The sequence below is a fragment of the Rhinolophus sinicus genome, chromosome 4 (assembly GCF_057876585.1).
Source record: "Rhinolophus sinicus isolate RSI-liver-muscle chromosome 4, RSI-T2T, whole genome shotgun sequence".
NCBI classification, from domain to species: Eukaryota; Metazoa; Chordata; class Mammalia; order Chiroptera; family Rhinolophidae; genus Rhinolophus; species Rhinolophus sinicus.
The window spans coordinates 33083539-33099783 of NC_142504.1; the positions used below are offsets into that span (position 1 = coordinate 33083539).

General features: G+C 33.1%; 1 protein-coding gene and 1 non-coding gene across 2 annotated transcripts in view; both read right to left on the minus strand.

Annotated features, from left to right (window-relative positions):
* Positions 1–16245, minus strand: part of VPS50 (VPS50 subunit of EARP/GARPII complex) — a 115944-nt gene that overhangs the window by 66800 nt on the left and 32899 nt on the right. The window contains exons 10-12 of the mRNA XM_019729711.3: positions 9236–9278; positions 7475–7573; positions 5858–5998 (exon numbers count right to left, since the gene is read on the minus strand). Of these exons, the coding sequence (XP_019585270.3) occupies positions 5858–5998; positions 7475–7573; positions 9236–9278 (283 nt within the window). The remainder of the gene's footprint in view (positions 1–5857; positions 5999–7474; positions 7574–9235; positions 9279–16245) is intronic.
* Positions 13242–13383, minus strand: LOC141567038 (U4 spliceosomal RNA). The gene has a single exon (XR_012489436.1). It is a non-coding gene; the product is annotated as a U4 spliceosomal RNA (small nuclear RNA).

The following is a 16245-nucleotide window of genomic DNA, read 5'->3' on the forward strand; positions in this document are numbered from 1 at the left end:
TGGAAAATTGCTTATAACATAGCAAATGGGAAAAATGTTATAAAACTGTATACAGCATAATCCTGTTTTTAAATGCTATTTGCTTATATATACATTAAACGAATTAGCTTTGCATGCAGAAATATCAATTTTTTTGCTTATCTGTATTTTTCTACATTTAATGTTTTAGCTGTATAATTTAAAATATGTATACTTTAAGATTGCTTAATTTGAGCAACTACTTACATAATCTATTTTCTGTCTAAAGACTGAGTAATGTAAAAACATATAAATAACAGATCAATTTAAGAAATCAGAAAACAGAAAAAGGACAAAGAGGCAGTTAATTCTATAGAGAACCCAAAACAAGATGGTTACAACACGTGAACATTAAATTTAGCTCTGAACTTCCTGGCAGCTTATCATCTATACTAAAGAGAGTCTATACTCTCACACTATTTGATAAGAGAAACTATATTAATTCTTCATAACAGGAAGTATGCTGAGAATTTAGAAACAGAAACATATTTTTGACTCAAGAGAGAAATTTGTCTTTAGGTTTCTATATGAACATCAAAATAAACTATATCTTCAACAGAGATCTTACTAAAAGATATTTATTGACCCTCAAAAAACTAACATTAAATTATGATTCAATATCAGAAGATATTATGTATAAGAATGACTAGCCTTTAGTCTGACTTTCTAAGGTGTATGCATATAAAGAACCTGTAAAAGTTCATGGCACAGAGAAGGTGCTCCATGTTGGTTTTCTTTCCCAAACTTAATCAGACTTGAAATGCGTCATCATCCATCACACCAGTTAGAGACAAAGAGGACAATCCAATTTACTCAAGAAACACTTACTTAACACCTCCAAGGTGCGAGACTCTAAGAAAACAAATATTGAAATGATTTCAGAAAGTTTTTTTTAAGAAAAACACTACATTTCCCCCCCGAAGTATTACTACATTATCAAGTTCATTTCAAAAACAATTCAAAACTTAAGATCTTTTGGAAATGAACAACTGAAAAATGGCACAGAAAACTTCAGCCAGCTTAACCAGCTATGCTATCATAAAATTAATCAATAACATTCTAATAAACATCTTGAACTAAGACCCCCAGGGAAACCTATCGGGCTGCCAAAAAAAAAAAAAAATTTTTAATCAATGAATACTTTGTAAACTTTCAAATAACCTACAAAGGGTTTCTCTACAAGACCACTACTTAGTATCTTTAAATCTCTGCACAAACTGGTGTAAACATGTAAGGTACTTAAAAATGTAAAAATAATCACAAACAAGACTAAATGTTTAAAGTAAATAAAATGACCACTATGCCTCTTTACATTGTCCCTTGCCAGAAATGAATGTGGTTTAATTCTCATTTGAAAATTTTGCTACTAAGTATCAGTCATTTCTTTGTGCTTCAAAATAATGTACACATTTTTAAAAAGAACCTATATTACTGATCTAAAAACCGTGTAAGCCAATATATTCAAGAAAAGGGAAATCAGACTGAAAGATAAACTATAAAAAGAAAAACTCTGCTTTTAATTAAATCACTTAGGAAACATCATTAACTAAAGAAAGAAAAATAAGTACGTTCAATTGCACAATGATTTCAGAAAGCTCAAAGCCAATTAAACTTTTAAACTCAGAGCAACGTGACAGTACAGAAATGGCAGAAATTCCTAACAGGACAGGATGTTGCTGGCCATAAGAACTTTGAAGTTCTCTCTTTACCAGAGTAAGTAAAAACAGAACACTAATTTTGCCCCAGATTTCTTTGTAAAAGGATCTGAAAAATTAGTTCCATTTAATTCTAGCCCAGTTACTATTAGACTGCCATCTGCAAATGGTTTAAAATAATACTATGTATAAGAGCAAACAGATTATCATCTCTTTTCATTTCCAATCTCTTTCTATTTAAAGGAAATACAATTGTTCCGTTTACAAGAACTCCATCCCTCTCTCAATTCTGATCAGTGTAACATTTTATTTCATTTTTTCATGTTATTTTTAAACTCTATAATTAAAAACTTCCTTCAAAATACTGCTACTGTACAGAGAAAACCAACTGCCCATATGTCTGGGATCTTTCTTTTCACTTCCAAAATCTGCCAGTCAACACCTTATACATATTTCCTGAGGGCTCTGTTGCTTCTTTCTTATCTGACATTCCACTGCCACCTACACTCTCACACTAGTACACCCTCAATAATTACTATGTTACTTCTAATCAGGGTGAGAATGATTCCCAATTGCCACATACTGAAAAATTAAGACCCTTACATTTTAATACAAGGCTCTTTCATGAATTATCTCCCTTGCCTGAGTTGTACCATTCCAGATTCTTGAAAACATATTTAAATTTCATCAGCTTATTTATTAAACTTCTAAGGGTTCCCTCCATTTTTCCTCTCCTGAGATGACCACCTTCATGTATGAGTATAGAACTCAGTTACTAAAAGTTCACAAACTAACTAAATAAATCTGATGTGAAATAATTTCTTCATCTTATTCAGTTTAAATATATCAAATATGACTCAATATTACAAAATAATGAAAAACTTAAGTAGGTTTCAAAGAGATGCCCACATCCCTGTCTGCCCGTAGCAGCACTGACTTAAATACTTACAAGAGTCCTGGGGCAATTTCTGAACGTCCTTACATTTTTACCGAGATTGGGCCAAACAAACCGACCACCTTAAAATGCATCACATTCTTCACCTCATTAGTCAGCTCCTCTAAGTCTGTTCTTTCAAAGAAACTGCTATACCGAATTCTGTTAAATCCTTTCCTCAAAAGAAATTCCTCCATGAAGCCATTGTTAATATTTGCTACTATTCTCACCACTTCAGACTAAAACTACTTCAAAGCTTGAATATCAACCAGAATTGTACAACTGTGTTGGAGGAAAAATAATATATGCACTTGCTGTTCTGAGTGTGTGTGTGTGTGTGGGGGGGGGGTTTCTATGACTAAGTTCTAGTGCACCAATGAATCATTTGTTTCCTTAATTATATGTTATATACAATATATATGCAATATAATATATATATATATACACACCTCACCTACTATATCACACATATTTGGATAATTTTATAAAGAATTACCACATATTTCTTGGGAGTAATTTTAACAAGCATTTACTCAAGTTGAAATCAAGAAAGATAAGTCCTTTATTATATGATAATTTAAATATACACAGATATGTCAAAAGGTTATTTTACAGTAAGTTTTCATTTTAAAAAGTGAAACACCTTAAGCACAAATTTTTCTTTATAAAAATGTATACGCTAAGTACAATTTATATTTATAAATGCACAGAGGACTTTCTCAAGAAGAATGAGCATAAATATGTCTTTGACTTAAAAGTATATAAAAGCTTAATGATAATGAAATACACGACACACAAACTAAAACACATGCACCAGACACCAGATTTAACCAAAATCAAGAAGACTGAAGGACAAAAGTCTAATTTGTTTAAAATGTTTGTTGTAATTATTAAAAGTTATTTTTTGTTTTAACAGAAAAATCACTCACTTGACAATTGCTTTACTATTTAAATCATCTATTAGTAGCAACAACACTAACAGAATCAAAAATAAAATTGATTGTTTGGATATTTAATTTAAAAATACAGGATCTTGAGATTATCAAGTTAAGTGAAATAAGTCAGACAGAAAAAGTCGAGAACCATACGACTCCACTCATATGTGGGATATAAAACTGAAAGCAACAAACAAGACAAACAAAAAAATCATAGACATAGACAACAGTTTAGTGGTTAAAGGGGAAGCGGGTGGTAGAAGAGGGAAAAGGGAGTCAAACATATGATGATGGAAGGAGAACTGATTCTGGGTGGTGGACACACAGTGTGATATATAGATGATGTATTACAGAATTGTACACTTGAAACCTATGTAATTTTACTAACCAATGTCACCCCAATAAAAAAAATTTTTAAATGCATTAATGGATGGAGAAATGATATGTATATATTACAAAGTCTAATAAAATGTCAATGGTAGAATCTAGGTGGTAGTTATATGAGTGTTTACTTATAAATTTTTCAACTTTTCTGTATGTTTGAAGTTTTTTTATAATAAAATGTTGGGGAAAAATACATACTATCAACCTAATAAAATAATAAAATACACTTCAAAATCATTGAAATTCATTAAGTGATGGCTGCACTTAAAACTAGATATTTAAAAATGTAATTATGCAACTATATCACACTTAAAGTTAATAATTATAAAATTTGTGAAACTCCTCATGATTTATGAAGTGATTTTAAAAAGACATTTTTTAGCTATATTAACAACTATCCACTGTCATTATTAACTTAATCCTTAATCTATCACACATAATAATATCCTTCTGGAATATTTGTTGTAGCTCAAGTAAGGATATTTCTCCACAGTTCCCAAAGGACATAACCTGAACTTTTGACCACTAAACTCACTGAAGAATGAAGATGAGCTTAATTTCACATGAATTTCTGGACATAATTACACTAGAGAATAGGTATCTACTTCCTAGAACTGTTACTTTCTAAGTTGACATTAGAGAAAACTCATGCAAGTCTCCAGTGAAAGACAGAGAAAAATCTTGAGCTAGAATTAGAGACCAAGGTCAACAATGACCTCCATATTGTCAAATCAAGTATCAATTCTGTGATATCACCTTATTCAGACTCACAGAAGCATCTGAGATAGATTTACAGTCGATTCTTCTTACGATACATCCTTCTACAGGGCTGCTGCGACACCATCTCTTACTTTACCTCCTACTTGGCTAGCTGCTCTTTCTCAAACTCTTCTCCAGGTCCCTTCTCCCCTACCCAGTCCCTGAAGGTCACAGGCTGAGGACCCTAAGATCTTCTTTATCTATACCCATTTCCCCAGTCTTCCTACCGTGTTTCCCTGAAAATAAGACCATGCCAGACCATCAGCTCTAACGCGTCTTTTGGAGCAAAAATTAATATAAGACCCAGTATTATGACCTGGGCCTTATATTAAAATAATATTGGGTCTTATATTAATTTTTGCTCCAAAAGACGCGTTAGAGCTGATGGTCTGGCTAGGTCTTATTTTCCGGGAAATGCGGTATTTAGTACCATGATTTAAGCATAATTAGACACTGATGACTACCAAATCTGTAACTTCAACTCTGTCTCCAGAGGTTCTTTTTTTATTCAACTGCCTCTTCAACGAGTCTACTTAAATGTTAATAGGTATCAAACAGAATTCACGAATTTCCACTACAGACCAGTCTTCCTTGTAAAAGCAAATGACACCACCATTCTCCTAGATGTTCATTCTCTTTTCCTCACACTCTACATCAGTCCATCAGTACCACCAATTCTAAAACAGAGCTCTACCAAGTTAACTCCTTACCTGTGGGTTATATTACATATAGATCTAGGTTTCTTTAAGAATGAAAAAGAAAAATTGGTAACAGATGCACACTGAAACAGTATTTATTTACCCAAAAAGACTGAGTCAAAGTGTGTATGAGAAACTGGCAAAGATGATTCCTTAGAAGTATCTTAGATGCAATCATACAAAAGCATTAAGAGCCTAAGAGAGAAGAGTATAAGAAGCTATGAAAGGGTAAAGTGTCCATTTATAAACAACTACACTCCACAAATCACTACCATCTCATCAACCTTTACCATGAGTGTGACCAAATCTTCCCAGTTTCTTTATGAGAAAAAGAATAATATGGGAGAAAAAGAACTTTTGGAAAACGTATTTGTTTCAATTTTAGTAGCATCTTCAAAAAATAGATGAGGAAAATGGAAAGTGAATTTAAAAACTAAGAGAGACATATAAACAGCAAATTAAGTTAATACATACTGTACAGAGATCTTTATATTGCAGCTTTTGGAATTTTGTATCTGTGTTTCCTGCACAGAGTTCCACATAACCAAGAACAACTTGAAACACGGTATTATGAATGGCTTGAGTGAAGTGCATATGAAGTTGATCCATTGCTGTCTATGGGAAGAAAATATAATTTCGTGTTATTAAAATAAATTTCAACAGATTTAAAAAACATAGGGAAAAGCCTTTATGATTATAGCTACAATACTAAGATCATAGAATTAAAATTGTAATGTTGATTATTTACAAATAACCCTTCAAATAACCAAAACATCACATCACTAAAGATAAATCTGAATTCTGAACGCTGCTCTGTTGCTCTGTACTTATGATTGGTACCCATTCTGTTCTTTCTGAGACATGTCACACATAATCACACCTTTGGATTCCCTCTGCCATCATTCCCTTACACTGTTCAGGATGCTTCTCAATGGTCACCTTTTCAGAGCAGCCTTTCTTGACCATCCTAGACAAATCAGTACTTTACATCATTCTAGCCACTTACCCTAGAATGTATGTATGTATGTGTATGTATGTATGTATATATATACTTCTCCACAGCACTTGTTATCACCTGACATCATATTTCTTTCTTTCTTTAACGTTTGTCTTCCTCACTAAAAGGTAAGACACATGAGGCCCTATATCCAGGTGCCCGGAGCAACGCACACAGTAGGTACCAATACACATTTAATGAGTGAAAAAATTCCTCTAATGAGGAAAATTATAAGTTAAAATCATATTTTCAACGGTCTTCCAACATGTCCCTCAAAATTACCGAGTGTCTTCCTTCTTCAATTTTTTTCTAGGTAGAGCTTAAGACATGAAAATTAATAAAGTACAATAAACAACCAAATATCTTAATAACATTCAGATTTTAAAATGTTAGTAGTTTAAATGGTTTGGTAAAGTCTTAAATTTCTAAGACAGGAGACCATTTAAGGGATGAAAACATATCTATAATGTCTAGATGTTCCAAAGATACGTGTGTAATCCTGTACACACAGAAGGTACAGTTAACTTTTCAAACCACGGCCCATTTTTCAAAGAAGCTCTTCAGCAGTCAAAGTAGGTAAAGCCATGCATTGTGGGAGGACATTCTGGGGATAACAGAACTCTTTGAAATGATAAATGCCAGAACCTGATAAATGCCAACTTACCTGTTTTACAAATATACACAATGCACAAAAGTTTACATACCACTCTGAGGGAGTCATGCTGGCCCATCTAGGACCCATGAAGCTCCAAACTCAGAAGTTCTCGTTCAGGACCAAAAGCTGACATAAAAGACACTACACATCCTCTCCCATTGAATTATCTTACCATATACATACTTGTTTGAAAACCTACACAAAATGGTGGGAAAACCTGACAAACACTTACTTCACAGTTCAAAACAAACTTCTGTAATGTTTTAATCACACTTACATACATTCTGAGCCTATGTGAACAACTATGTCACAGCTTAAAATTTTATTTTGTTAAATGAAACTTTAAGGACACTATATTAGTAATGTTCAGACTTAAGCAATCATAAAGATCAACAGATTCCTGATTTTTTAAAAAAGTAAACGTCCTTTCAAAACTAACCTGTGTTTTTCCAAGAAGTCGATAAGCTTGTTGAACCTTGGTATAATGGTTAATGTCAAAATTCTTGCAGATTTTAGAAAGAGCTACATCCAACTGTTCCTATGTGTTTAAAACGGGAGACAAGATGCAATTCAAGAATTATGTTTTCAAAATGAAGAGAAAATATTAAGACTAATCTCTCACTTTTAATTAATATCTAAACACACTTACTATCACACCAAATTTAATAGCCAATAACAAATTTAAATACATTTGTAATAAATAAATAATAAAAATATAAATAATTCTCATTTAATACCAACTATAATGAAGCTTACTAAGATGTTACTGATGTTTCTAAAAACCCATGCCTAGTGTTTCAAGGGACACAAAATAAGTATAATACTTACTAAAGAACTTTTTTATTTTTACTTCACTCTATGTTTCCTCAGACGCCTACTAAAATCTTACAATGATATGAATTGAATTTGTAGGACTATTAAAAAATAAAACAATCCTTCTTTAATCACTGAAAAGTCATTCTCAACAAAATTACATTGACCTGAGAGGTATGTACTTTTATATCTCAATGCAACAAATTTTTTTTTCATTTTTTTAAATAGTTTCAGGTGCACAAAACAATGTTAATAGTTAGACATTTATCATTTATATCCCTCACAAAGTGACAACTCCCATTCCCCCATCCACTATCCCTCTGACATCGCACACAGCCATTACATTTCCACTGTCTCTATTCCTAATGCTGTACTTCTTGTAAATATATATATAGTTATATGTAACTATATATATATTTTATATATATATATATATATAATTATGGTTGACATTCATTATTCTTCAACGTCAGCTTCAGGTGTACAGTACAGTGATCAGGCATCGGATTTCCATTTCAGTGATTTCATTTTAAAATAAGGATTTTTCTACATAAGTACAGAAAATATTGTATATTAAGAGTGAAGAAATACTAGGTTTTCAAATGAAAGTCCTCATTAAAATATTCAAGTGACTGTTTACTTAAAGAATTTTCAAAGTAGTTATCTTTGTGTTTGTCAAATAAATTGTCATTCTTACAACTAGTAAATAATTACATTTATGATCAAAAACTACTTTCACAAAAGGTCATTTGAAAGCCCAGCTGCAACTTTTATAAATACTGTTATCAAAAAACAATAACAAAATATAAGAAAAAAAACAAATAATTCTTATTAAATTTATTAACATGAATACCCTGCTTTGCAAAGATTGCTAAGGAAAGAGATGAACTCTGAGTAAATGTAAGAAGAAAAGCAGGACTTCATGCTCACAATGACATATCTTTTCCTTTCCAATTTCTACTTTTGTATGAAATATTAATATGAGGTTAGGAATTTAGGAGGGTTTTCATCAGCCAATAATTATTCTTAAATAAATTAATTCACTTAACTAAAAATGAGTAGTAGTTGATAATCAAAATATTTAATACATGTAAGTATTTTGGCTATAAATTACATGAGAACATATTTATGACTAAAAGTTTGGGCATCTTTCTGGATATGGTGACATTTTCAAATACTGATTTCAGGTCTCATAATTCTGAAAGTATTACTGAGTTTACCAGCAGGTTAATATTAACTTGAAGATGAAGAGATATTCCAAATGAAAAATAACAAAGTAGTGATCTGGAAACACTGATAGTAAGAAGTCAAAACATACAGTGCATCTACACTGTTCAAAACCTCTAACAATGAAAAGCCATTTAACTTATGCTGTAATCCTTCTTACCTCAATTTGTTCTAAAGTATCTTGCAGCTTTGAATTCAGTTCACTGTTAAATAAAACAGAGAGTTAGATGTATCTGTCTTTAAAAGAGACAAACTAAATGCTAAATAAATACATGGTAGCTGAATAAATAATAAGTTTACAGATCTATAGTATGAGCAATAAGTTTGTGCTGTGGATTCTACAATAAGGCAAAAAAATAAAAGGAAATGAATTAGGAAGAAATAGGAGCCATTACTAGCAGCAACAGGATTGTGTAAGTAGAAAATACAAAAGAATATCTATAGCTAAAACTCAGAACTTAAGAATTAAAAACTGATAGCAAGTTTTAAACATAAAATGTATAATATAGATAAAAAATAAAATTTCAAAAAAAATTAATTTCTATATATTAAGAACAAGGAATTAGACAACAACATTTTTTTTAAATCCCATTTCAAAAAAACCAAACACCTGGGAAAAAAATCTAATAAAAATCATGTAATATAAAATTGAGCTAAAATAAAGATGACTTAAATATATGAAGGTATATACTGTTCAAACAGACTAAAACCTTCAATATAGTTACGATATCAGTACTCAGCAAAATGATCTCCTAGAATAAGTGAAATTCTAATCAGCAGCCTTTTTATTTATTTATAGAATCTGACAAACTGCTTCTAAAATTTACATGGACTTTCAAAGGGCTAAGAATAGTCAAGAATATCTTGAAGAACGATGTTGGAGGACATACACTAAAACAGGTAAAGGCTTACGATAAAGGTACAGCAACAAAACAGTGTGGTACTGACATAAGGATACATAAACAGACCAACAGAACAGAATTAAAATAAAGGGCAAAATGCTTGAACAGATACTTGACAAAGGAGATATCCAATTGGCCAATAAATATAAATAGGCATTCCAATTAGGCATTCAGAAAATGCAAACTAAAACTACCATAAGACACCATAATAACCAGAATGGCTAAAACTATTTCTTAAAAATGACATCAACAAATGTTGGAAAGAATGTAGAGCATATGGAACACTGAATTCAATGCCAAAGGAAGGGGAACTCTTTCGAACTGTAACATCCACTGAAACTCAATACACATTCTATATCGCAGAAGTCCTAGATATGTACCTGACAGAAATGCACACACAATCCTTGCATTATTACTTGTAATAGGCAAAAGTACTGAAGAAACACAATTGTCTACGAACAATTACATGGGTAAAGTGTAACATATTTATATAATGAAATACTATAGCAATGAAAATGTATCACCTGAATCTCAAAAATATGATATGGGACAAAAAAAGTCAGTTACAAAAAGTAGATATTGTATGATTCCATTTCTATAAAGTTCAGAATAGGTAAAACTAACTTTAGTGACAAAAGCCAGAACAGTGATTACCTTGGGAGAATAATGACTGGGAGCACAAAGGAAGTTTCTGGGGTTCTAGAAATGTTCTATTTCTAGGAGGTAATTACATAACTATGTTCGCTTTGTAAAAACTGATTGAGTTACACACTTGGGATATGTGACTGAATCTGATTTCATTCCCTTTAATTTTCCCTAGGTTAGAAAAACAACAACAACAACAAAAACTAATATATATATATTTTTTTTTTTCTAAGAGAAGTAAGCCTTCATTTCCTTGTTTCACAAATGAAGTTGGCTGTGCTGGTGCTTTAAGGCTAAAACTAACATTATTTGAATTATGTCATTGCTAAAAAAGACCTGTGATATGTAACAAAATAAATACAATCATAGAGAAAACATTTTAACAAAAATGATTGAGGCAAAATTAAAATAAAATATTAAGAACAAGTGAAAGATGTAGTTTTGTATACCAAAATCATACAAGGTTTTTTACAACTATTATCTGATTATAAATTTGACTCTCAAAATCCTAGCAGCAAAAACAATAAGGAGGCCAAGTACACAATCCAGTATCCATAATGTCAAAACATACCAGTAACTCAAGGGGGAGAAAAAACCAAAACCAAAACCAAAACAAACAAACAAAAATCACTTTTGCTGGCATTAAGTTCTGAGAGAAAATTTTGCCAGTCTTGATAAAGGGGACAATAACCTTTATCTCCTAAGGCACAACACCCTTGGCAAAGCCTTACAGAAAATACAATAATGGATTAATGATTCCTTGCATTTGCTTCTTATAGAGCCTTTAATGCAAGTTGAGATAACACCAGAGTGATGTGATATATACAGATAGAAACAGATATTAAGCTATTTGCCAAATAAGTAAAACCAATAATAATTCAAATACCCAGTTTTTGGTGACCTCAAGGATAAATGTCCAAACGTCTAGAGGAATTAGACCATTTTCTACAAATACTATTTATCATTAGCACACTTTTGATTAAAGTTGAGAATTGGAGATTATATTCTGAAAGTGAGCAAAACTACATCCTTTGACAACCAATGGTGTAGTATTGATACCTTACCGTGTTTCCCCGAAAATAAGACCTAGGCGGACCATCAGCTCTAATGCGTCTTTTGGAGCAAAAATTAATATAAGACTCGGTATTGGTATTGGTATTGGTACTGGTACTGGTACTGGTACTGGTACTGGTACTGGTATTGTATTGTATTGTATTGTATTGTATTATACCTGGTCTTATAGTAAAATAAGACCGGGTCTTATATTAATTTTTGCTCCAAAAGACGCATTAGAGCTGATGGTCCGGCTAGGTCTTATTTTCGGGAAAACACGGGATTAGAAAGATTATGGTCTCTAAACAGGATTTATGCCTAAAAAATAACCACAAATACAGGTTAAGGGAATACCTGTAGACAGGAGGACTGAGATTTCCTTAAAATTATCATTGTGGGACAATTTTGCCCCCCCAAAAAATATGAATGAATGAATGAAAATAAGAATGAGAGCTCTAGCGTCCTCAAAATAATACCCCTAAGAGTATAGTTATGACAGTTAGCACTTAGAAAGAAGTAAGTAATTCTTCACTCTCCCCCGCAAATCATTATCTTTTCCCAGAGTTGTTCCTTCTCCCATGTTCTCTCTCTTTTGATTCATATCATCAGCACCCATTCAATTCAAACTGGAAATTTCAAAGTCATCGTTAATTCTTCTTTCTCTTCATATGTAACTGGGTAATCAAATCTTGATGATTCCATCATTTCCCATATCCACTTACTCTTTCCCTTTCCCTTTCTCAATTTTGTGTCCTAACTCAAGCATTGTCACCTTGGCTTGAATTATCTTAATAGCCTCCTAAGGAATCTCTGCACACACACACACACACACACACACACACACACACACACACCACCCTTCAATACATCCATCCACTTATCTGACAAACACCACTGACCTACTGTGTACCAAACATTGTACAACATCCTCCAAAGACTTTCTGGCATAGCTCTGAGCAGGGGTCAGGTTGGATTTTGTTTGATTTGGCAGACCAGTGTTTTCAAACAGCTTGTCTGTGAAAGACTTTCGGCAAGACCTAGGCCAGTCCTGTGGGCCTCATCATTTCCTGCTGTCTCATATCTGGCAGCTTCACATATATGTTACCTGCTTGGTCCCTAAAGACAGCTTGCAGCTCCTAAGCAAAGCAGAAATAAAATCACATCAATCCACTGCTTTAAACCCTTTGGTGGCTCCCCATTAAGCCCAGGATAATGCCCCAAATTTGTATGGCATGTAAGACGCTGAACAACTAACATGAAAAATTAACTTCCCATTCGCTTTCAGTGCCCGTATTTTTGTCATATGGACTATGTGTAATTTCCCAAACAAAATCTAGACTCCCCCACCCTCTGTTCATGCAGGTATTGTTCACAATAACTAGAGTACACCTTCTCCTTTTCTTACTCACCAATGTCCATCTATCTTTCCAGCCCAATCCAAATGTCTTTTCTGAGAAGTCTTCCCCTGCTAACTAACTGTTCCCTAAGTTTCACTACGCTCTGTTTACAGCACCTTGTATTATTGTAAGGACTATCTGTGACTATTTCTCTAAGGCTGTGGTTTATTCCCCAGTGACTTCGCAGGACAAACTAAACTTACCCCTGACTCAGAGCAGATAATAAATATCTGCTGAGTCAAATTTTCAATTAGCAATAATTGCGCCTCGGATAAACCTCATTGGCTACAATACTGCTACTGCACAAAGCTAAATTTTCCATTCAAACAAAAATGGCAAAATTTTACTATCATTCTGTTAGCCCCTATTTTCTACCTCAATATTTTTTCTATCTCAAACATTTCTGCTGTATTAAAATGCTTCCAAAAGTTACAACTGCAGTTTGACAACAATTTACTACTAATTAAAATACATGTATAAAATTATGTGATTAAGGAATAAATATATTAACTATACAGTCTTTAAAGACACTTAGCCATCATTTAGAAACCTGAATTCAAGTCATTTCAGTCAATTACTCAAAGTACGTTAAAAGGATCTATTCAGAAACATTTGGATAAACAAAAGCATGATTATTGTCAAAAAAAAATTACTAGTTCTAAGACGGAAGGTTAAAAGCTATTAAAGGCTATTTGCAAGTTTAATGAATAAACAACTTTGGGGGCATTTTTACCATGACTACAGAAAATATTAAAGATAACACATCCATAAATAAATCATTAGTAGTGTTCTTTTAAAAAGCTAATCTAAGATACACACTCTCGCAAAATGAGTCCTAGAAAGGTTGTGAAAAAATCAAAATTTTGTACATAAATCAAATTTATACAAGTTTGACAGTACAAAAAGACAAGATGGTACAGAGGTAATTAGCATCTTAATGAGCTTTCCCTGCTCTGCTGTTAATGAGTCATGTGATTTAAGTAAAGTCTCTTAATATCTCTGAGCATCAGTTTCCTGGGCTAGATCTAAAGGGTTGCTTCCAGCACTAAAGTCTCAAGATTTTATTAATATTATATTCTGAATACCAGTTGCCCAATCATCACATCTTTGTAATAAGATTATACAGAGTTTTAAAACTGCTAGAATAAACTTAAGTAAAATTTATACTTGTAAGTTTATAGTGCATAGCCATGGCCCATGAAAATTCCAGTCAGTTTAGAGCAGAAGTATATTCCAGTGGTTTCAATTCACTCACAGCTGACAGACAGTTTATCAACAGACCTCAGAAAATCTGATGTTCAAACACGGGGAAGCCCAACAACCCTGAGGTACCATGAATGTCCACATGATCCTGCAAACCATGAGCAGAACTCCTAGGATCACTTTGGATCAACCCAGATATCTGTCCTCTGTTCAGAAAGCCCTGACCGAACCCAGAACACAATCATTCACCACAAAGAAAGCTCCGTTATTAAGGATACTAAAGATGCTCCAAACATCTCCAAATTTTGTGAATTGTAATTCTAGAGTAGAGAGCAGGCCCAGGAGTGAAATCTAGACAACAGTCTACGTTTCTAAGTAAAGTTTTACTGGAACACAGCCACATGAATTTGTTTACATGTTGCCCGTGGCTGCTTCTGGACTACTCGGGCAGGGCTGAATAGCTGCAACCGAGACCTTATGGCCTGCAAAGCTTAAAATATTTATTACATGTCCCTTTAAAGACACAGTTTGCCAAGCCTGTGCTGGAGTTCAGCAGAAGACTTTTTACGTTGTCAACTGATCAAAGTTAAAACAGGAATATTTGTATGTGTATGTGTTTGTGTTTACATGTATATTGACTGTTTTAACTAAAACTGTATAAATGTACTTCATTCACCCATTTCTGATTCAGAGCCGTGTCTTTTCATTTGATTGGAGTTTTAACATCTTAGTCTCATAGGATCCAATCACAAATCAACTGTCTATAATTTCAAGTTTCAGTTTCTCTACAGTGAAGTAGGAACTTAAAGACAAATGCAAAGCAATACAAATGCCAAATCCCATTTAGTTTCCTTACATCCTCCAATTTTCATATTGTCTCCTCTTCAACAAATTCAAAAGGAAATTTATTTTTTAACAATATGTTTTCTTTTTCCAATGCGTTCAACTTAACCTTCAAAAACTCGTTTCATTAGTTTACTTACTTAACGTTAATACAGTAACAAACACAACCGGCAAAAAGGCTTAGGTAGAAACTACAATTACCTCTAGTAAGTATATAACTCTGGCCTACTAGGCATGAGCTTCCACTGTGTACAACAGCTAGTACATTAGCAGATAGTACAGGGTGGTAGTGGTTCAAAGCAGCAAGTTCCAAATTCCAACAGACCTAAGTTTAAATCCTGGCTCTGCCACTTATTTTACAAAGTATCAATTCCTCATCTATAAAACAGAGATAGTAACAACATCTCTGAGGAATATTTTATCAATGCTCAATAAGAAAAGGTAAGGAAAATCATTAGCACAGTGCGTGACACATAGAAAGGCCAATTTCAAATATTATTATCATAACCATCACCACTATCACCATCACCATGATTCAATTTTTAAAAGCTAAAAAGATAAAGCTCTAGTGAGAACACCTTATTAAAATCTAATTTAGAATTACTGCACTGTCAGTGCTGCCTGAGCTAACGGTGCCTAGCTTCTACTGCTGCTCCTATAAATGTCAGTATTTCCCACTCCTGCATGGTTATAAGAAGTGAGCCATTCACAGCACGAACATCTCTGATAGTCTTTGTGTACTCTGCTCTTAACTAGCATATTATCCCACAGTCCTGCCTGTTAACTGCCTGTTACTTTAAACTCCTAGAGAACAAATAAATTGTAAAAGCTCTTGGGATAGTAAGTCATATACACAGCACCTCGTGCAGACAAGCATTAAGTAATACCTTATTCTTGTATCATTATCTAGAAGCAGAGTTTGACACAGATGACTTTTCTAGGCAACTGGTGAAGTTTAGAACACCAAGTGAAAAGAGAAACACCCTAAACATGTCTAAAGGAAAGACACCACTTGTGATGAAATGAGAATGGCATCTGACTCTGTCCTACAAACAGGAGGCGAGAAGACAACTGAGTAATACCTTCCATTTCCTGAGAAAAAGTTTTTTTTCTTTCAATCATGTTTA